This window comes from Pteropus alecto, unplaced genomic scaffold, assembly GCF_000325575.1.
Source record: "Pteropus alecto unplaced genomic scaffold, ASM32557v1 scaffold98, whole genome shotgun sequence".
In the NCBI taxonomy this organism is placed as follows: Eukaryota; Metazoa; Chordata; class Mammalia; order Chiroptera; family Pteropodidae; genus Pteropus; species Pteropus alecto.
In genome coordinates, this window is record NW_006443570.1 from 15,547,153 (window position 1) to 15,567,736 (window position 20,584).

The 20,584-nt window shown below is 47.2% G+C and overlaps 2 protein-coding genes across 3 annotated transcripts in view; one reads left to right on the plus strand and one right to left on the minus strand.

Moving 5' to 3' along the window:
- UNC45B (unc-45 myosin chaperone B) overlaps positions 1-5,965 on the minus strand; it is a 28,160-nt gene extending 22,195 nt beyond the window's left edge. Inside the window, exons 1-5 of the mRNA XM_006924952.3 lie at positions 5,819-5,965; positions 5,374-5,541; positions 4,761-4,797; positions 3,477-3,652; positions 2,067-2,156 (exon numbers count right to left, since the gene is read on the minus strand). Coding sequence (XP_006925014.1) covers positions 2,067-2,156; positions 3,477-3,652; positions 4,761-4,797; positions 5,374-5,541 — 471 coding nt within the window. The 5' untranslated portion in view covers positions 5,819-5,965. The remainder of the gene's footprint in view (positions 1-2,066; positions 2,157-3,476; positions 3,653-4,760; positions 4,798-5,373; positions 5,542-5,818) is intronic.
- A 3,744-nt stretch (positions 5,966-9,709) lies between these two features.
- On the plus strand, positions 9,710-19,085 carry NLE1 (notchless homolog 1). 2 transcript variants are annotated; one of them, XM_015599058.2, is made up of 13 exons: positions 9,710-9,824; positions 9,956-10,099; positions 11,047-11,264; positions 11,867-11,946; positions 12,737-12,813; positions 12,971-13,068; positions 13,404-13,596; positions 14,090-14,225; positions 14,392-14,438; positions 15,742-15,944; positions 17,745-17,904; positions 18,013-18,083; positions 18,729-19,085. In XM_015599058.2, exons 1-13 carry the CDS (start codon positions 9,801-9,803, stop codon positions 18,739-18,741), a joined length of 1,464 nt encoding a protein of 487 aa, XP_015454544.1. In that variant the 5' UTR covers positions 9,710-9,800; the 3' UTR covers positions 18,742-19,085. The 2 variants fall into 2 exon arrangements, with proteins under 2 accessions (XP_015454544.1, XP_024897561.1); XM_025041793.1 differs by having other exon boundaries at positions 9,711-9,824; positions 11,047-11,181.
- Positions 19,086-20,584: the final 1,499 nt, after the last annotated feature.

Below are 20,584 nucleotides of genomic sequence, written 5' to 3' on the forward strand. Positions count from 1 at the left end.
CTTAAGAACAACCAATCGCAGTCAATTAGGCTTTCCCAAATAGTGCAACTGCTTACGCTATAGCCAATCAAATAATTTCCTTGCTTTGCTTCCAACTTTTTTCTGTAAGTGTTTCCCTTAGTTCTTGTCTGTGGAGTGCCCCTAACCACATCCTGTTTCGGCACTTTCCAATTCAAATAGATTTTGCCTAAATAAACTCAACATTTTTAATATGTCTCAGTTTATGTTTTAACAGAAGTGCTTTTGATGCAGGACAGGGCAAATTTCCTCAAGTGAAGACCAAGCCCTGCACAGAGAGAAGAGGGTCCTTTGGCAGAGAGTGTAGAAAGAATTCAACACACAAGCCAAAGTTAGAGTCAAAAGAAAAGTTTATTAGGAAGGCTTAACACTCCACAGACAGTGTGGTCTCTCAAAGGCAGAGTGAGAGGGACAGTGAGAGACAAAGTAAAGGCACTGAGAGGGACCCTGAGTGTTAATGGAATTCAGTTTATATGTCATTCTTTAGAATCTGCGAGTTATAGTTGAAAAGACTTTGTTAACCTATTTCCTTTTAATATGGACATACAGTGAGAAAGGGGAAGAGTAGAGTGAAAAGGTAAGAATATGTAGAGTGAAAGGCTTACTGGCAATTCCCAGACTTTAATCCTTAGGTTCCCCATGGTTTTAGCCATAGGGAATGACTCCGTTGGTTCCTGGTTCCCCTTCACGTGTGTTGGGAATGGGCTGTTAGCAATCCCAGCAGAAATCTTCCTTTGTTCTGAAGGCGTCCTCCTGGCCTGGCTGTAGGGCTGATCAGTATATTGCAGTCTCTGATTGTGGCTTGATTTACATTTTTAATTTTCTTGCCTCTTCTCTATGCTACTTTTAAGTGGAGAATTATTTTTCTTTAAATATTTTCCTGGAATATGGTTTTGGCATTTCGTTTGTTTGTTTACCTGTTCAGGGTAATCTGAAGTTGCAAGAATTCCCACTCAGGAAGGTGGAAGGTAATGGGCAGAGGGAGCACGAGATGGGTCTTGAAAGCCCTACGTTTGAGTTCTGATTCTGCTACTACTAACCGTGTAAACTTGGGCAAGTCATAGCACTTCTCTGGGTCCTAGATTCCTGTCTATAAAATTAGGCAGTTGAGCTAGAAGCTTCTTCCCAAGTGTCTTCCTACCCTAAAGCCTTCCTACTTGAGGATACATGAAACTTAAAAGGCCCCGAATCAGGGAGCAGGACCTGAGAGCCCAGGGGGGAAAAACTAAAGAAGCCAAAGTGGAAGGAAGAGGTTGGCAAAGAGATGGAGAGTGGGATGGTGGAGAGGGGCCTATTAGAGAAAAGCAAGCAAGAGCAGAATCATCATCACTATCAGTCAGGGACTTTGTACTTTTCAAATGCTTTCATCTATAGCAACTCTTTAAGTCCTCACAAAAGTTTGATATAAGAGATATTTGCAGAGTATATGGACTTACTGACTATACAACTAACAAAAGTTCCCAGGTATTGTTTGTCAATTTCCTTTTTTTTAAAAAAAATTTTATGTTCTTATAAATGTAAAACATTCAGATGTTCAATTTTTCCTCTGAAAAAGGACCAGAAATAGAACTGAAAAAATGCAACAAATTTGACTAAGAGGATGATATTATGAGTAAATATTTTCATATTTCAGAATGACTTTTTGCAATATTTTGTAATGAAATAAAACATTATTTTAACATATCATTGTTTCTTAGGGTGGAAACGAGGGGTGAGGCAAATGAGACACTTAAAATATCAAAATCAATGCAATGCAAAAAAAGATAAATCTATGATGAATAAAACATCAAAAATTTAAATAGAATCCAACCTTGTGACATAACTCTCCTCATAGGCTTCACTCTAAACTCCGCTCTTCTTAGAGTTCACTTTGTTTTCTAAAGTGCTTAACCTTTGGCCTGTTATTGTTCAAGTTCTCCAAGGAGCCGCCCTTCCTCTCCTGCTCCCCCAACTGTCCAGAGACTGGGGCAGGGCCTGAATGGGAAGTACAATTACTCCGCGGGTCCGGAGCGCGCCCTCTGCCGGCGGGCTGGTTGCCCAGCACTTACCTTCTCCAGCTTGTCAGCTTCACTGTTTTCGTCGAGGAGGATCTCAAACATCTTCTGAACCCTCGAGTCGGTGGAGAACTGCACACGGAGCTGAGGAAGGAGGAGGGAGTGGGGAAGGAAGCAGGCAGGAGTCCATATTTCAGTCGGCTTCACATAAAGTTCATCTCAGTAAATATTAGGGTATCTACTTTAGGCCCCTGCATTGTTATTCATTCATTCATTCATTCATTCATTTAACAAACGTTTATTGAACAATTACCACATGCCAGACACTGTTGTAGATGCTTAGATGCTAGGGATCAAATGGTAAACAAGTCCCTGACCTACATAGCTTATGGTCTAGTTACATTCGTTATCCCTTTTGGTCATTACAAGTCTTGGAAGTCAAGGGATCACCACCTCAATTTTGGAGTCTAGTAAACAGTTAGCTATTAGACATTTAAATATGGGCTAAAACAGAAATATGTCTCCAAGATCAGAAACCTGAAGCAGTTTTCAAGTAGCTCTTCACGCAAATTAAAGCTATTATGTTTGGCTGTCTCATCCTTCATGATCCCAGTGCTTTGAAGCTTTCATAAAATGATATAACTGATCATCATCCTCCATCTCACTATCCCCTTTTGTGCCTTCTACTACTTTGTTGTGCTGGTCCACGCTGCCTCCTATTTTCATCCTGGGCTCATTTCCTTCAAGGGCGGAAGGGGGTCTCTCATTTGACATCCCTCCTCTGATTTTTCTTAGTTTGCATATCCTCAGCCCTTGAGTCTGCACTGTGGACAGTATGCTGTGTCCCCACTCTGGGCTGCCCCAGGCGCTTAGGAGTTATGGAGTCTTGATACAAGGGGCTGCGTGATCAGTTACCCTCCTGCTCCTACAGAGGAGAAACCGACTCCCCAAGGAGTCCCTCAGAAAACTGGTAGCTAAGGCAGGACTAGGGTGCAAGATTCCTCACCTCTGGTCCAAGTTCTCCCCACCCCACTCCATTTTCCTAGAAAAGATTTTCTGTTCCTACTGGCTCCTGACTCTCTTCTATCCTGCAGCAATACCTCCCCTCGCCGCCCGCCCCACCAGTTCCTAGGTATCTCATGCTGCCTTTATCCTCCTGAAAAGAAAGAAAGAGTTGCAGACATACTAAGTAGCAATATTTTAGGAAAAGCCTCCATCTGGAATGTAAAAGACCCATGTTCTAGTTTGGCTGGCTCGCATACTCAAACGAGCATCACAGCATCTCTGATCATTCAGATAGGTGTACTTGCCGGCTGTTCTGTGGCACCTGCCTATGCCATGTGTTCATTCCATCCAAATGTGTGGAGGTATGGCTAGCCCTGCCCTGATGTCCTACTTCTTTTAACATGTCCCTGCTGGAATGAGGGGTGGTAGCCACAGCTTTCGGGAAGGGATCCAATTCACCTTCTCCTGGATGCTGGTATTGAGCCTCCTCAGCGTCTCCTGGAAGTTCTGGTTCCGTGGCTCAAGGGTGGCACAGCGCTGCACGTCCTTGAAGGCCTGGTCCAACTTCTCCAGGTGCTCCAGTGCCTGGCATCGCCGATACAGAGCCTTGATATCCGAGGAGTTGATGTCGATGGCTAGCGAGGGAGATATGCAGGGTCTTAGGGAGCTGGGCTGCAGACCACCTTCCTTTTTCCCCTGCCACTGCCTCCTAGCTCTTCCTTGGAGATTATCCATCCATGTGGACTATCTGGCCCAAGGCTCCCCTTTATTAGGGAGAAAGCAAAAATCATAGTCTCAAGTTTGGAAGGAACTTTAAGGGTCATCTCTCCCAACTCTTGATGCTCCAGAATCTGCTGCATAATAATCCCTGCCAAGTTCTCATCTAACTAATCCTTGCACACCTGCAGCAGCGGGAGCTCCCTCCTCAAGACAGCCAGGCAGCTCCGTCAGAAAGCCCTTCTCTCTTCCTACCTGAAATATATCTCTCTGTAACTTTGCCCTTTTATCCCAAGTCCAGCCCTGGAACTCCTGAGATGAAATTCAATCCTTCTTCCTTGTGACAGCCTTTTAGATGTTTGAAGACAGCTCTCCAACCCTCCTGGGAGTTGCCTTCTCTGAGCTAAATTGACTGCTCTTCACAGGATGTGTTTCCAGTCCCTTTTCCAACTGGTTCTCCCCACCCCTTCTGAACTCATTCCAGGCTCTCTGTTTCTACTAAGAGAATGGTAACCAGATCAAAACCCAACACAGGCCTGTAGTCAAGAGAAGTCTTTCCATTTTGATCATGTACGTAAGCCAATGTTGACTTATGCCGATATTTTTATGTTTATTTCTCCTAGTGTCCATGGAAGAGGCTAGTGCCTCCCTCTTCCTCAGAAGAAAGCCTGTCCCCACAGAGTGGACTGGGCTGCTAGGCCTGGTTCTGGGGATCCCCCATGAGAATACCCTATTTTACAAAAAAAGGGGTGTGTGTCATTACGATGATGAAGATTTCTAGAAGCGTTCTCTTAAGAAAAGAAGCTGCTCCAACAAATTTAACATGTAACTCCGTTTGCAAAAATGTGACTTAGGGATAGCTTTTCTGGAGCTCTCTTTTCACATATAGATGGCACATCTGAAGCCCGTTCTACAATGACTAGGATGGTGTCTACACAATCTATAATCCTCACAAATGTCAAGAGCTTCTTAGACAAAACAAGGACTCTGAGGGGTGTGGACCTTGGGCAGAGGGGGATGGCTCACCTCTCGAGGCATCTGAAGCTGCCTGAACATAGCTCTCCTGAGAAAGAGAAGGAGAAGGAGATTCAGTTAATGTGGGCCCAATGCAGAGATAGCTAGAGAGGGTCTCCATGGGGAGAGGAGAGGGCTTGCTGGGAGCTGCCAGCTGTCAGAGGCCCAGAGCATGAGCCCCTCGCTGGGCATGGAAAACTAGGCAAGTTTTGGCATCAGGCAAACTCGGCTTTGAATCTAGACTCTGCTACTAACTACCTGGGAGATCTCAGGCAAGTTAGTGAACCTCTGAGCCTTGAGATTCTTATCTGTAGTACAGGCATGACAACAGCAGCTACCTCATAGGGCTGTTATTAATATGTCACGAAAAAAACATATGAAAAGCCCCCACCGTGATGCCAGTTCTCATTAGGCTGGTTTCCATCTGGGGGAATTTCTATCTCCCAGGGGAGTGTGTCAGGCAGTGGGTCCAGGAAAGCAATGGGAGGCAGCCTTCTCCAACCCGAGGGGTTCAGGTGAGAGGGCTAAGATGACAGAGGACATATGATGCTTATCAGGACAAGGAGGCTGCTTCCACACCCCTGCATCCCCTCCCTGGTCCTTAGCCTCCTGCCTTGCCCCAGACCGTTTTCAGGCCACAGGCTGCTCGGTTCCGGTAGAGTGTGGCCAGCAGAGCCTTATCCTTGGTCAGCTTCAAGGCCTGGCTGTAGCTCTTTGCTGCGGCCTTGTAGTCCTGGCGCTGGAAATGCCGGTTCCCTTCTTCCTTCAGCCGCACTGCTTCCGCCTCCGCCATCTGTTGGGACAGGGCAGCCCCAACCGGCCAGCCATTCACTCCAGGCCCAGGATCAGACTCCAGGGGCCCCTCTCATCAAGATGGAAGGGAGGGTTCTGCCTGGCAGGGACCCACCCCCCAGCACCCCGAAATCCATCACCCAGAAAAACATTATAGCATTTGCTCAGAGCAAGGCCTGAGTTGAGAGGGATCTCAGAGCCCCCGTGCCCCACTCTCTGTTCCTCCCAGCTGGGTGAGTGAAGCCACCACTCCAAAGGCGTGAACTCTCACTACAGACCTTAAAAGTTCTTGTCGTTCCCCCTTCGCTTTCTTGTCCGGGGAACACTCGGGCTCGGCCTGGCTCGCTTCCTCACGAGGACAGTGCTCTTGGTCTGTCCTGTGACACTGCTCCTCTGAGCTCCTGCTCCCGTGTGAACCCCCAGCCAGCCAGCCTCAGTCTGCCCCTCCCTGCTCTCACCCAGGAGACTTTATCGCCCCTGCCAGTGGCTCCAGACCATATTTGGCCACAGGGGCAGGTGCCCCTGGAGCCTGTCATTGATACTCAGAGCCCTCCCCCTCCCCAGACTGGATAGTCAGTACCACGTGGAAATGCTGACTAACCTCTACCCTGGCACCCCACTCAGGGCAGTCCTGGGGGCTCAGAAACTCATATCCCAAAGAAGGAGAGAAAGAGCCAGAAGGGACAGGAAACCCCCAGCAGAACCCCTTCTCTAGACACAGCTATAATGCCCCTAGTCCACCTCCATCCGAGATAAACAATCTCTTCTCCCTCTCCCTGACCACTGCTATTTTGGGAGCAGAGTGACAGCTGAGGGGCTGACAGTCTTAGAGACCTGCAGAGCAGCTGCCCAGGTCCCATAGGAACTGGAGACTTCCAGAAACACCCTTCTGGAGGGAGGAGGAGGGAAGAAGAGGGAAGAAGAGGGACGAAATTTCCTTCCCCTTTTCTAGTTGTCCACAATTTTACTACCCCTCTGAGATTCACTTGTTGAAAATGTCCTTGCTTTTCAGAAAGACCAGTAGACTTACTAACTCAGTTTAATGTAAGTAGGTCCTGTTTTGATCTGCCTGTCTTCTCTTGTTCCTCCCTATTTGGAGCAAATGGGTATATTCAATCTTCCTCTCCCATCTGACTGGGAACTCCCTGAAGATGGGTCCTGTATACCCCGCACCAGACCTTCTCCTAGGGCAAGAGCTGGGTCAGCCTGGGAATTCCTGGAGACCAAGGACTGTACCCCCTATTTGATTGGGAACTCTCCTAGGATAAGCTGAGTCTACCTCATCAGAAGGAGGTCTTCCTGGGACAAGAACTATGTATTCATCATCAAAGAGGATCCCCCTAGGGAACTGTTCCTCCTCATTTGACTGAGGGTTCCTGAGGCAAATTTATGAGGTTGTCCCTACTTGGACTCAGAACTCTCTCGCTTTTCAGTGTCTCCAACCCTGAGTTGTGAGCTGCCTCCCCGAGGGCAAGGACAGCATCTCATGCAGTTTGACTTCCTCTTGTGTAGAGCCTGGCAGAGTCATTGTCCAATGCGTGTTTCCTGAATGAATAAGTGGATGAATGAATGGTGTCTTCATGCTGATGCTCTTTTTCAGTTACCATCATTCTGTTCTCCCACCTCATATAACTTCAAATTTATCTTATTCAGGCTGAGAAAGACACTGAAGAAAAGCTTGGGGGGTTACCCACACTAGATTCTTCTCCTGACTCTGTGATTTTGAATACACAGCTATGACCCTGAATAAGTTCTACTGCCCTACTGGACACAAGGCCCAGCCATGACAAATGTTTGTCTGATCTATGTTTGTTGATTAAATAAATAAATAAATGGCTAAATGAATTTCCTATGCTCATGGTACTCCAAACCTTGGGCCCCTTTGTGGGATAAGTTTTCCATAGCAACAAGGTAATATGATAAAAGATCCTGCCATTGACAGAGAACTGTGGTTCTGTGACTTTAGGTCTAAGGAACCATAGCTTCAAATCTTGATTTAGTTATTCATTCCATGAGCATTTCTTAAGCATCTACTATGTGCCAGGAACTGTGAATGATCACAGAAACAGAGAACACTCATGAGAGCAAGAATTTGTGTCCATTTTGTTCACTTACACATTCCAAGTGTGTAGTATGTAGTAGGTGCTCAATAATATTTGTTGAATGAATGGATGAAATAACTCCATAAATCTGTGATTTTAAATATGGGGGATACCTAGATGTTTTGAAAACATATAAAGGAAAACATGACTTCCTTTCAAGAAGATTTCCCTAAATAAATGATTAAAAGAGTTAATATATGTAGAGCTCCTAGAACAATGCCTGGTATAGAGAATAAGTGCTCAACACATTTTTTGAATGAATGAATGCATATTTAAGGAAAGACCTGAAGAATGAGGAATTGTTCCTGTATTAGTCAGCTGGAGTTGCCATAACAAAATACCACAGACTAGATGGCTTAAACATCAGAAATTCACTTTCTCACAATTCTGGAAGCTAAGAGTCTAAGATCAAGGCCATCAGGGTTTGTTTCTTATGAAACTTCTCCTCCTGGCTTGTAGACAGACAACTTCTTGTGATGTCTTTACGTGGCCTCTTTATGAGTGCAGAGAGAGAGAAAGAGAGAGAGGGAGAAAGAGAGAGACAGTGCATGCATGCATGCTCTGGCATCTCTTCCTCCTCTTATGAGGACACCAGTCCTATTGGACCAGGGCCCCATCCTTATGACTTCCCTTTACCTTTATTACTTCCTTATAGGCCCTATCTCCAAACACAGTCATGCTGGGAGTTAGGGCTTCAACATATGAATTTGGGCGGGGACACAATTCCATTAATAACAGTTCCAGACAGAGAAAAAATGCATGTACAAAAGCATTGATGCAGGAAGGGTCATGCCTTAGAAGAACTATGACAAAGCTAGAAGGATTTGATCTTAAAGAAAGAAGAGTGGTTGGAGAGGTAAGTAAGGCTGAGTGGACCATTATAAAGAGTTAGATTTTTTTCCCCGCCCCCGGCATGTAACGGGAGCCACTATGGGGTTTTAGGGTGGAGAATAACAGACCAGATTTGGGGTTTGAACCCTGAGAGCGCCTGAGAGGAGGCAAGAGTAGAAACAGGGAGACAAGTGAAGAGGTTGTTGTAGGAAACCATAGTGACTCATACCAGAGTGTGGCAGTGGGGACCAAGAAAACAGTTTTAAGGAAGGTTTATTGGGCAAAACTGACAGAGAGTGCCTGGATGTGAGGGGTGAGGGAAAAGAGAGCTAACAAGGAAGGTCCTGGGTTTCTGGTAAGAGCACTCATGTTCTTTGATCTCTGCTTCAGTTCCTCATTTGTAATATGGGGAGAAAATGATTGTTGCGAGGATTGAGTTATATGTGTAAAGCACTTATAACAATGCCTGACACATTGCTATCATTATTATAGTTACTGCTTTATAGTATTAAAAACCGCAGAAATTTTCTGCTTTTGTACTCATCAAGTATTACTAATTGATTGGATTCATTTTTAAAAGAATTTTAAGGGGAAGCGAGCGGGGAAGTTGAAGAGAGTAAATGTACGGTCAAATGTATGGTGACAGGAGACTAAACTCTGGGTGATGTGCACTCAATTCAATATACAGATGATGTGTTATGATATTGTGCACTTGAAACATATCATCTTATTAACCAATGTCACCCCAATAAATTTAATTTTTTAAAAAAGTAATCTATCTCTGGGTGGATAAAGTTACAGTGATTTTTATTTTATCCTTTTTTTATCCATTTATTCTAATTTTTGAAATAAGCGTGTGCAGTAAAAAGTACAATAAAAGTCACTTTTTCAAATAAAAAAAAAAGGAATACTAATTCTTGCCTTCAACCCAAAAGCCTCTGGCTTTGTAAGTCACACCCCCTACAGGGGAGCTCCTGCCTGGAGTCTATTCGCTCTTCTGTCATTTTCTATTTCTGTGATCTTGGGGAAAATCTACCGCTCAAAGCCTCGATTTCCCCTCTCTCAAGTTGGGCAAGAATCCCTGTTCTGAAGAGAGAAATGGCTCTTTGTATCCTGGAGGGACTGAATGTGGCGGCAGCTTCCCGTCCAAGGAGAGGTCATGGAGGTGGATACCATGTGAGACCACCCCTCAGGCCGGAGGCCCGGCGCGGCGTGACACTTTCCCTCCGCATCACCAGAGGGCGATGTCCCGGACTGCGGCACCGCCAGACCACGGGTGCGGCGCTCGGTCCCTCCAGAGTCTTTCTCCTCCACGTGGGGACGCAGGATGGCGGCGACAGTGGCGGTGGATGTGCGTGAGTGGGGGCGGGGGCACCGCGGCTGGGCGCTCGGGCCCAGGGTCCCCGAGGCCGGAGGGAGGCGGAAGAGGGGGTCTTCCCGTCCCAGCGACGTGGCTGATGCCCGCCGCACGTGTTGGTGCAGGGCGAGGCGGCCCGGCGCGACGTGCAGCGCCTGCTAGTGCAGTTCCAGGATGAGGGTGGGCAGCTGCTGGGCTCCCCGTTCGACGTGCCCGTGGACATCACCCCGGACAAGCTGCAGCTCGTGTGCAACGCACTGCTGGCCCAGGTGAGCGGTGGGCGGCGCTACCTGGGTCGGGCCCACGGGGAACAAGGAGACCAAAGATCTAGGGATCAAGGGCCCCACCACTCACCAACAGTGGGTGAAACACCCTGGCGCGAGTCGGTGGAGTGTCATCTAATTTGGGGCAGGGTAGGAAGATGTCATCAGTTTGAGAGCGCTTTACGTGCCGCCCATAGCGGACCATCTGCGGAGAGGGACCGCATCTTGAACGCATTGGGTGCATTGTCAAATGATTCTTCGCCACAGCCTCTACATAATATTTTACGGTGTGGCCCGGAGACATTAAATAATTTGCACGGTGCTACGCAGTAGATGGTCGATTTGCAATTGGAACCTAAATGTGTCAGACTCAAAACCCGTGCACTTCCAAGCCAGTGTTTCAAAGTGTTGCCCTCTGTTGGGGTGGGACCATTAAAAATGCTGTACTTGGATCCCACCCCAGAGTTATTACACCAGACTCTGGGGTGAGATAGAGAGTTTGCATTTCCAACCATCTTTTTGGATGCTTCTTACACATTATACAGCATGGTTTCGAAAACATTGTAATATTATACTAACCCTCATCCTGGACTTTAGTGTTCCTTTTAAAGAACACCAAGGAATCCGAATTAGTCATTAGCAGTAGCAAGTAAGTAGTTACTCAGAGCCTGTTTTTTGTTGTTTTTGTTGTTTTTTAATCAAGTGGGAATATTAATGCCTACCTCCCAGGGTTGTTGTGGGATGCAAATAAAGAATTTAAAAGTGCTATGTAAGCATCCTATAGTTGCTCTTCAAGGATTAAAAAGGTCTTTCTCTGCGGAATGATGGAGGTAACTCAAGCAGGGTAGTTGAAAAGAAGCTTTACCTCCACAGCTCAGTATGGAGGCTTCCTGGTGGAGGTAGCCTCTGCTCATCCCTTAATGGGGAAGATTCCCTTTGTTGTTGCCTTCCAGGAGGATCCCTTGCCCCTGGCTTTCTATGTCCACGATGCTGAGATCGTCTCCTCACTGGGGAGGACACTGGAGTCCCAGGCAGTGGAGACAGAGAAGGTCCTTGACATCATCTATCAGCCACAGGCTATCTTCAAGGTCCGTGCTGTGACCCGCTGCACCAGCTCCTTGGAGGGTCACAGCGAGGCGGTTATTTCTGTGGCCTTCAGCCCAACAGGAAAGTAAGGACAGCTGCAGAATTGTGGAGGGGAGTGTGGGGGTGCAGCCTCTGGCTGGGGTGAGGAGAGTACCCCCAAGTTACGATTGATGGGGCCTCCATAGACCCAATAGACCCGAGCTCTGGGCTCAAGTTGGAAGCAAGGGACTTCCCCAGTGAGATTTTGTCCAGAGACCAAGGACACCTGCCTTGCAAGAGCCCTTCCTGGATTCGATCTCAAGAGATCTGAGCTGCAAGTTCAGCTCTACCCCTTCCTAGCTGTGTGACCTGGGCAAGTCACTTAACCTTTCTGAGTTAATTCTTCTTCATCTGTGAAACTGGATTTCTTTATTCTCAGTCCTATGAGGATAATGAGAAGCTTTAAATCTAATTATAGCTGTGGCCGTTCCTTTAAGGAAGGAAGAGAAGAAATGACCTAAAAGTTTTCTCCCGATAGCATCAGTTTTACATTTCTCCTCAGGGGAGAGAGGGAAGTCCAGTCTCAAATGCTATTGCCAGAAGATGATTGAATAGGCAGCAGACATTCATGTGTGCAGTGTTTCGGTGTGGGCCCTACCCCTTGCTCCCTGACCTGGGGAAAGTCAGGCAGCCGCTCTTCTTCCCCAGGTACCTGGCCAGCGGCTCCGGAGACACCACTGTGCGCTTCTGGGATCTCAGCACTGAGACACCGCATTTCACATGCCAGGGTCGGTATGCAGTTAGCCATTTAGGGGGTCTTAGTTATAGGCAGATGACTCGCTCAGCTCTTTCATTCCTGAGGAGGCCCAGAGCAGATTCCAACTCTTTCACATCTAGTTAGTGACTAACAGTACCTTTGAGCCCAGCCAGCAACTTAAACAAGCAGACCGAACCAAAGTGTCAGTGTGGAGTTGTGGGAAGGGGCTGACTGGCTAGTAGGAGAACCTGGCTTAAATCCAGCCTCTACCACAGTGATTCTAAAACTTGAATATGCATCAGAATCACCTGGGTGGCTTGTTAAACTACAGACTGCTGGGTCCTACCCCTAGAGTTTTTGTCTCCATAGGTCTGGGGTGTGGTCTGAGAATTTGTCAAGTTCCCAAATAGTGCCAATGCTGCTGGTCTGGGGACTGACCACATTCTAGCTGGCGACCTTGTGAGTGTAGGGCATGCTCTCTTCTAAGCTTCAGTTTTCTTCTCATCTGGAAAATGGGGGTGATAATTCTTGCTTTGCTTCATACCTTAGAGCTATCATGAGAATTATAGGGGATGACGTGTGAAAACACTTTATACCCTATGTTATGTAGGAAATTATTAGAAAATGCCAGTGTTATCTGTGTGGCAACATGCTTGGCTCTAGCACTTGGGATGGATTCTCCCTTGCCTAGGAGCCTTATGTTCGATTGTTTTGTTCGATTGTTCATTTATTCAGCAACTAGTTTAGCAATGTGCCAGGCATTGCTAGAAACTGGGGATAAAGACAGATGTCCCTCCTTTCTCCCTCCCTTTCTTTCTTAGGACACAGACACTGGGTCCTTAGCATATCCTGGTCCCCAGATGGCAAGAAGCTGGCTTCAGGCTGCAAGAATGGCCAGGTAAATGGGGGTCAGGGTAACTAGGCAGGGACTCTGGGGCTCTCTTCCTGGGAGCTGGGTCAGAATCTTCAGGGAGGTGGGGGTGGGGGTGGGCGGAAAACCTTTGGTGGGGCAAGGACAGGTTGGAGAAGGTTATTTGGTGAGCTTCTATCTTTAGATTCTCCTATGGGACCCAAGCACAGGAAAGCAGGTGGGCAGGACCCTCGCTGGCCACAGCAAGTGGATCACAGGCTTGAGCTGGGAGCCCCTCCATGCGTAAGTGACACTGACAGCTGGGGTGAATGAGAAACGAGGGGCTCAAAGCTGTCCCCTGCATGAGACAGAGAGTTTTATTTTAAAGGGCGAAGTGAGCAGTCAAGACTGACAGTAACTGCAGGGCAAGAAGTGAGGAAGGTCTGACCTGCGTTGCTGCTTGGGAAAGGGCTATTCATCACAGGGCCTTAGAGCTGCCTTGAGATGCAGCCAGATCTTGGGGTCAGAAAGCTGTCAAGACACTGCCCCTTACCCTTGCTTAGGGAATGGGGAGGTGCCGTGGGAAGACAGGTGTTGCCATGTCAGAAGTGAGGTCACGTCTCCCTTCCCCTCTTCAGGAACCCCGAGTGCCGCTACGTGGCCAGCAGCTCTAAGGATGGCAGCGTGCGGGTCTGGGACACAAGTGCAGGCCGCTGTGAGCGCATCCTCACTGGGCACACCCAGTCAGTCACCTGTCTCCGGTGGGGAGGAGACGGGCTTCTCTACTCTGCCTCCCAGGACCGCACCATCAAAGTCTGGAGGGCTCACGATGTAAGAGCTAACGGGGTTCAGAACCCAGCCTGGGAAATCTCAGGCCATGGGACCAGCATTGGAAGGAACATTGACCAGTGTTTCCTGAGCATGTTCTGAGAGCCAGGTTGGGGAGGCGCTTCAGGAACAAGGAGTCCTGTGTTTGGTGCTGCACTGTAGTGGCGGTTCCAGTATCCCTTAGCATGGCCAGGCTCTGGAAATTCCTGCTCTAGAAGGCCTGTTTAGCCTTATTGAACCTGCCATTTCTCAAACTGACTTGACTGGAGCTCTTTTATTCTGATATACTTAACTTCCCTTCCATGAAATATATTTTCAGAAACAGTGATCTAAGCCACTGCCCTCTTTTTGCAAATGAAATGAGATTTGAGCCCAAAGTCATTTGATTAAAATCACAATAAATTAATGTCCTGAGTCTTCTGGAGTTAATCTGGGGGTGCAGGTTCCCTAGGATGGAGAGCGATGTGTGTGTCTGACCTGTCTCCTTCTGCCATAGGGTGTGCTGTGCCGGACTCTGCAAGGCCACGGCCACTGGGTGAACACCATGGCCCTCAGCACTGACTATGCCCTGCGCACAGGGGCCTTTGAGCCAGCTGAGGCCTCAGTTAACGCCCAAGACCTCAAAGGGTCCTGTGAGTGAGCGGGAGAAGTGGGGAGTGGGCTGCCTAGAAAGAGCTAGTTCTCTAGTTTAATATGTGAGAGTCAGACGAAGCCTGGGGAGTGTTTGCTATTTGTGTTGGATTTTCTAATCAGCCTTGTTCCTCATCTCTTTCTCTCCTCTCCGATATGTGGACACAGTGCAGGAGTTAAAGGAGAGGGCTCTGAGCCGATACAACCTTGTGCGGGTATGTGCCAGCTGCCAGCATGTCCAGCTCTGTGTCATCCTCTGCTAGTCCCTACAACACTTTGCAGACATTCAATCCCCTCTGCCTTCTAGCCTCAGCTCAGAATGTACCTTTTCTAGAAAGTTGTTCTTGATAACCCTAGTTTATAATCCTAAAAGCTTAATGTCCTGGTGATCATTTTATTTCACTTCGTTTTATTTGCTGTCTATTGCATTCCCAAGGTACCTCTCTCTTTTTTCATTTAGTTTGTGTGAGTAACATAGTCACATGATCTAAGGTTCAAAGAACACAAAAAGGTAGATAATGAAATATTTCTCATCTCTGCCATACATTCATCCATTCGTTCGGGAAGCATCTATTGCCACCAGTATCTTGTTTCTCCTTCCCCAAAGTGCATGTATATATGTACACTGTACAATACAGTCATGCACTGCGTAACAGTGTTTCAGTCAACAGCCGACCTCATATATAACAGCAGTCCCATGAGATTATAATGAAGCTGAAAAATTCCTATTGCCTAGTGACATAGCTGTCCTAACATCCTAGTGATACATTACTCAGGTGTTTGTGGTGATGCTGGTGGAAACCTACTGCACTGCCAGTCTCATTAAAGCATAGCGCATACAATTATGCGCAGTACATAATACTTGGTAATGATTAGAAATGACTGTTACTGGTATATATATTTACTGTACTATGTTTCTTATTGTTATTAGAGTATACTCTTTATACTTATTTAAAAAAAAGCTTGCTATAAACAGTATGCCGTGTTAAGCGAGCAGCAGCCTCATACATCTCCTGTTTGACATGTCTCTTGATTGCATCGTTTTCTCTTGTGCTTGATTTAATCTCGTTTGTATAGTTACTTGTTTTACAGGCTTATAGTGTAGAAGCAGTAGGCTGTACCATATAGCCAAGATGTGTAGTAGGATATACCTTCTAGGTTTATGTATACTCTGAAGTTCACACAGTGACAAAATCGCCTAACGATGCATTTCTCAGAATGTATCCCTGGCATTAAGCAGTACATGTCTGTACACATACATATGTACACAAACGCACATGTAAAAACTTTCCCCTTTTCAACACACCATTCTGTACCTTGCTTTTTCATGTAACTACATATCTTAGAAATTGTCCCATGTTCATAAAGTTGCCTTTTGGGGGAGATAACCCGTGGCCTCATTTCTCTGAGTTCTGGCCTCCTTGCTAGTGTTGAGACATAAGTGCTGTGTTTGCTGCCGAGGTCAGACTCTCCTGTCTGATACTGTGTCCAACACAGTGTGCTTTCTGCTTCCTCTAGGGCCAGGGCCCAGAGAGGCTGGTGTCTGGCTCAGACGACTTCACTTTATTCCTGTGGTCCCCAGCAGAGGACAAGAAGCCCCTCGCACGGATGACGGGACACCAGGCCCTCATCAACCAGGTGCTCTTCTCCCCCGACTCCCGCATCGTTGCCAGCGCCTCCTTTGACAAGTCCATCAAGCTGTGGGATGGCAAGACGGGCAAGTGAGTGGGGGTGTGGGGAGGGAGAGGAGGGCCACTGTTCCTCTGGAAGGAGCTTAGCTTTGCCACTTACTAGCTGTGTGGCCTTGGCAAGTGTTTGGATTTTCTGAGCCTCTGTTTCGTCTTCTGTAATATGCAGACTCCTTACCTGTCGGCTTTGTTACAAGAATTAAATGAGATGGTATATTTAGCGCCAGCATTAAGTGGGCACTGAAAATGATAGTTCATTTCATATCTGAAGAGAGAAATGATCTTAAAACTGGCCCTCCTCAAAGTGTAGTCTACAGACAAGCAGCAGTGGCATCCCCTGGGAGTCTGATAGAAATTCAGAACCTCAGGGCCTACCCCAGACCTTATAAATCAGAATCTGCATTAAAAAATTTTTTAAATTAATATTCTATTTATAGTTGACCTACAATATTATGTTAGTTTCAGTTGTACAACATAATGATTAGACATTTAAATACCTTACAAAGTAATCACCCTGGTAAGTTTAGTACCCGTCTGACACCATACATAGTTATTATATTATTGACCATATTCCCTATGCTGTACTTTACATCCCTGTGACTATTTTTATAACTGGCGACTTATACTTTCTTAATTTCTTCAACTTTTTCATTCATCCCTCCACCCCCCTCCCATCTGGCAACCATCAGTTTGTTCTCTGGATCTATGAGTTTGTTTCTGTTTTGTTTGTTCATTTAGTTAGATTCTGCATATAAGTGAAATCATATGGTATTTATCTTTCTTTGACTTATTTTACTTAGCATAATACTCTTTAGGTCCATTCATACTATCATTAATGGCAAGACTTCATTCTTTTTTATGGTTGAGTAATATTCCATTATATATATATGTACCACATTTTTTTAATCCATTCGCCCATCGATGGACATGTAAATTGTTTCTATATCTTGGCTATTGTAAATAATGCTGCAGTGAACATAGAGATGCATATATTTTTTCAAATTAGTGTTTAGGATTTTTTTTTTTTTTTGGATAAATACCCAGAAGTGGAATTGCTGGGTCATTTGGTAGTTTGTTTTTTTTTTAATTTGTTGAGGCACCTCCATACTGTTTTCCATAGTGGTTGCACCAATTTCCATTCCCACCAACAATGTGTTTGAGGGTTCCTTTTTCCTCACATGCTCCCCAACATGTTTGCTGATTTATTGATAATATCCACAGAATCTGCATTTTAATAAGGCTACCAGGTGATTCTGCTTGTCATTAAGTCTGAAAAGCACTGTAATGAGACAGTGCCCTCGGGTTCCTTAGTTTGGAGGAGAGGTCAAGGCATGGGTAAGGAGGATCAAGGAATACCCTCGGCACCTATGTGTCAGTCATGTATTTTCACGCAGCAACCCTTTGAGATAGGCCTAGGCCTTCAATTCCTTTTTAAGGTAAGGAAACTGAGTCTTAGAGATGCCTAATAACCTGTCTCAATAGACACAGCTAGTCTGTATTGACCTAAGAGTTGCAGCCACCTGTCAGCAAGCAACTGTCATGTTGGGATATCAGGCAGATGGGCTAAGCAGATGGCTGCATTGGATCCTAAGGTGTGCAAAGTCAAGTGGTATGGAGACCTGACAAAAGGCACTGTGGAAATGACATTTGGAGAAGTTTTACAAACATATAATGAGCAGTAATCATTAAATTGGCCTGGGGTAGGGGCCCAGCAGTGGGACTTTGTATCCATTCTAACATGTAGCCAAGTTTGAGAACCACTGCCATGGGCATAGAGAACCCTTCAGACATGTTCGAAGATCTGATATCCACCATCATTTTTCCCTGGCCCAGATACCTGGCTTCCCTGCGTGGCCATGTGGCTTCCGTGTACCAGATTGCATGGTCAGCTGACAGCCGGCTTCTGGTCAGTGGCAGCAGTGACAGCACATTGAAGGTATGGGATGTGAAGGCCCAGAAGCTGGCCACAGACTTGCCAGGCCACGCAGATGAGGTACGGCTGACCCTTGTGGGCAAGGGGTGGGTATGGAGTTGAAGCCTGGCCATCCTCTCCCAAGCCTTCTCCCTGCCCCACTTTCTCTCTTCCTCCTCCTTGGTTTAGGTATATGCTGTCGACTGGAGTCCAGATGGCCAGAGAGTGGCAAGTGGTGGGAAGGACAAATGCCTCCGGATGTGAGTTTGGGGGAGGTGGTGGTTGGTGTGCTTGGCTCTCTCCTGTCTTTGAGTCGTCATTCTCTGCAACTTTCCCTTCTGGTGTAGAATTCTCAGGGCTCTCCAGGTGCCCACACTGAGATGGTGTACGGAGCCAGGTTCTCAGCGGGCAGTGGGAGGGCTATGGGAATTGCAGGGATCTGGGAGACCCAAGTGAGTGCAGGCTCGCCCCAGTGCGAGGTGGTAATTTTTGTTAGCGCTGTACTGGGGGCCCTAAGTCCTGGTTCAAATCCTGGTTCTGCCTCTCAGTGAGCAGTCTCGGAGAGCTTGGATAACCTATCTCTTGGAGGTTATCAAACCTCAGTAGACAGAGCAAAGATAGGACGTAAACACACCTTGGAACCTGAAGCATTGTGTACTTGTAAAGGCCTGTCATTGGACAACTTCGGTGGGCATCCCAGGGGCCAGGCCCTGGGCCGAGGCCCTGGCTGAGGCAGGCAGTGGGTGCGTAGCCTGAGTTTGGGTGGTTGGAGCAGAGACAGTAACCAGGCTCTTGATGACTGAGGGGAAACTACAAGTTCTTCCCACATTGGGCTTCTGGGATTATGTGGCAGCATCCCTTTTTTGCAATGGCCTCCCCATCCCATTCCCTTCCCTTCTCCACAGATGGAGGAGATGAGAAATCCCACAGCTCTCTCTGACTCCCGCCTGGACTCAGCCTGTGCCAGCTGCCAGCCCTGACAGAGACCAAAGACTGAGGTGGTGATCTTGAGAATGAGTGTGGCCTGCTGTCCTTGCTTAGACCCCACTGGGGTCCCTCCCCGGAGCAGGAGATTGGAGATCACAGGAGGTTACCATGGAGCTCAGCCATTGGCCGTTCCTCTCTACCTTGCAAGGGTGGCAGGAGGCTAGGCAATGACTAGACCCTTGCTGCTACCCTGCCCTTGCTCCTTTCCCAGATGTCACCTCTGTTCCGGGTCAGACCCCAGAATCTGTAACCAAGTAAATAACTTATATTTTGTGTGTTTGGGTTATAACTCCTTGTCTAGAATCCCAGGGCTCAACCAAAGTCTGTGCTAAGTTTGTCTAGCCCCCTCCTTCTACACTGGGCTACATCAGAACTATACTTAGCAGGAAGTCACCTGGCCTCTCTCTCCCCTGTGCCTGTGAGGGAGAGGCCAGTTGAGACTAGAGAGGCTGGCTGAAGCCTCTGATAGTGACCAGAGGCTAATCTAAGGCTATGCTCTCTGATGTGGTAAGCAATGGCCACATGTGGCTATTTCCATTAACAAGTAGTATTCTATACAGTTAGAAATGCAGTTCTTGGTCACAATAGTTCAAGGCTACTGTATTAGATGACACAGGTAGACAACAATCATCATCATAGGGAGTTCTGCCTGCCAGTGCTGCTCTGGGAGTGCTTTCCTCAGCCTCTCACACACAGCACACTTCTTGAGGCCCTGTCACGCACCAAGCACTATGCTAGGCTCTCACGGTACAGACAGGGAGGAGCTGGCTGTCCCGGAGGACTCCCTCTCTAATGGGGCATGCAGTGGTAAGAGCTCTAGCAGAAGTGGGTGTGGTGTGATATGGGAGAATGGTTCTCTGTCCTGTGAAGATTTCACAGTGAAGTGAATCCCCAGCAGGACATCCACAGGCAGTTGACCAACATCTTGCCTTCCATGCATTCTGCCTCCACATTCTCTGATTCAGGTGCTAAGGCAGATAGACTCAGGCTGAACTTCCATACCACCCTTGCATAAAGTCTGTTGTGGCTCAGGGCCACAGCATCTCTAACCTCATGTTCCTTCCCCCCATCTCCTACCCTCACCTGTTCTACGATTTTGCACGTGGCTGGCTGTGGTTCTCAGCTGCGGTAAGGCTGTGAGAGGGGCAAAGGGAGGCACCAGTTGCCAAGGGCCTATCTGCAGGCACTTTTTCTGTGGCGTGTGCTCTCCCATGACTGTCACAGTAACCCTGCAGCCATGCCTGGACTGGTCTCATGTCCTCATGTTTTTGATGAGGAAACAGCCCAAAAAGCTTAAATGGTTTGCCCATGCCCTCACATCCAAGAAGAGCCAGAATTAATTAAATCAGACCCTGCCCCAGAGTTTGTGTACTTCACACCATGTCCTTCCAGAGTTCAAATCATGTTCACAGTGTGTGGGCTGCCCCTACCTCTTTACAGCATTTTTCCTGGTAAGTGTGTTTTAGTCTTTGAGTAGCAGTTTCTTCCTATCATGGAGAAAGGGGCGATGTTTGCAGAGCTCAAACAAGGGGGGGTTGAGCAATGGGATGCCATTATCCTATTATCTCAATGGGATAATGGCATCCCATTGCTCAACCCACCCCTTGTTTTCCACCCCCACCTACCCACCCACCTGGACTCTTGGTCCTGGCAGAAGCCAAGAAGCGAAGAAGGTGGATGTCGGTGGCTCAGCTGTCCACAGTATGAAGCAGAATCTAGGGGTTCTGGGTGACCTGCAGTTCTTTAATGAGGGACCTGGACCTGGCGCGGGGGG